We start from the raw sequence: 1,423 nt of genomic DNA, 5'->3' as shown, positions 1-1,423 counted from the left end.
CTTTTTTTCCCTCAGTGCTGTGACTTTTTTCTTATTTCCCCCCGAAGACCTTGGTGTGGAACTTTTTGTGTAAAACTATGTTAAATGACTGTTTGTGCCAAACTGTATGCGGGGCAAGAGCCACCGTCAGGCGTTCCGCCTTTTGCTCTTGCTCCTCTTTCTGTATCAGAAAGGAAACAAATAAATCAAATCAAATCAAATCAAATCAAATTTGCAGAAGGAACAAGCGCAGACAGTTTATTACTCATGTTCGATGCCAGACGCCGCAACAGCCTCGCTGCGTATGTTTCGCCACAAGTCCATCACCGACGACCTTTCTTCCGTCCGTCTTATTACAGCCTCCATGCGCTGAAGCTGTCCTGTAGAGAAATATTCTTTCCAGCTTCCAACCTTGGCTGTTCTTACGACGCCATATTTACTGCTGTCACCCTTAAATCCTTCTTTGCATGTCGCTTTAAGGTTTTCCTTCGTTCTATTGAAGCCTTGAAGAGGGACATTGTCAAGATTTGCAATCATCACTTCTCTCATGTTCTCTGCTGCGCACCGTTCCAGTAGCTTCTGGAGTAGTTGTCCATCTTCTTGCAGTTCACGGCCGTAGCTTTGTCCGAGGAAGTGCGCTAGTTTCAGTATCGTACCTTGCGTATCTTCCATGAGGTCCTCATAGCTCACGAAGAACACATTTGGCTGGTCCTTAATGGCATATCCGGAAACTATGTGGTCGAAGTAGTTTCCGTTACCGGCTACGTCGTCGCTGAAAAATGCGTCAAGGAACTCTTCAAATGAGCCATCCTGAAAGCGATAAATGCTTATGCTGGTCACCATGTGGAAAAGGGAGACACACACGTCCCACGGATTTCGAACAACATAGATGTACTTCGCTTCAGCGCGTATGGCCCCTTTTTGCAGTGGCAGGTGTGTTTGTAACAGCCGCATGGGCAGGTTTGGTTTCCAGCCTTCCAACTCTAACAACCCGAGATAGCGCATGTTGTTTTTGAACTCCTGAAAAATGCTCACAGGCTGGCCTCTTTTCAGAATGAGCTGCACAATGTAGATAACCCAGTGCGTCCCGGATTTGGGGTAAGACAGCACGACCAGGTCGCCTTTTCCTGGAATAAACTTTAGTGCGTCTTTGAAGAGCTGCGGGTTGTAAACTGGATTCCTGAGAACGCCATCTATAAGTTGTGCGTATGGCTTCCTCTTCGCCATGTGGAGACGTCTGCAAACCACCTGTAAAAACGGCAATTTTCGTGTGAAGAGAATGCATAAAGTCACTGGGCATGACAATTTTTTTTTATGTCTTTGCCTAACGCTGCAAGGTGCTGGCAGGAACCAGTTACTTGCATCCGCGTAGCACTTGTATTATAGATACCTACCAAATTAAACGAAGGAAACCGTAGAACAATATTTTGGGAAGAGAGTAAAA

General features: G+C 46.0%; 1 protein-coding gene across 1 annotated transcript; it reads right to left on the bottom strand.

The window, feature by feature from the left end:
- Positions 1–213: 213 nt before the first annotated feature.
- LOC149333154 (sulfotransferase 2A1-like) lies at positions 214–1,219 on the bottom strand. The gene has a single exon (XM_089555996.1). It carries the CDS (start codon positions 1,204–1,206, stop codon positions 241–243), a length of 966 nt encoding a protein of 321 aa, XP_089412122.1. The 5' UTR covers positions 1,207–1,219; the 3' UTR covers positions 214–240.
- Between the last annotated feature and the right edge of the window lie 204 nt (positions 1,220–1,423).

The sequence above is a fragment of the Amblyomma mixtum genome, chromosome 8 (genome assembly GCF_055824585.1).
Source record: "Amblyomma mixtum isolate Tamu chromosome 8, ASM5582458v1, whole genome shotgun sequence".
NCBI classification, from domain to species: domain Eukaryota; kingdom Metazoa; phylum Arthropoda; class Arachnida; order Ixodida; family Ixodidae; genus Amblyomma; species Amblyomma mixtum.
This window is presented reverse-complemented; position numbering and strand designations above follow the sequence as displayed.

Coding starts and splice junctions, on each gene's coding strand:
- LOC149333154 (XM_089555996.1), bottom strand. CDS start 1,206: ATGGCGAAGAGGAAGCCATACGCACAACTTATAGATGGCGTTCTCAGG.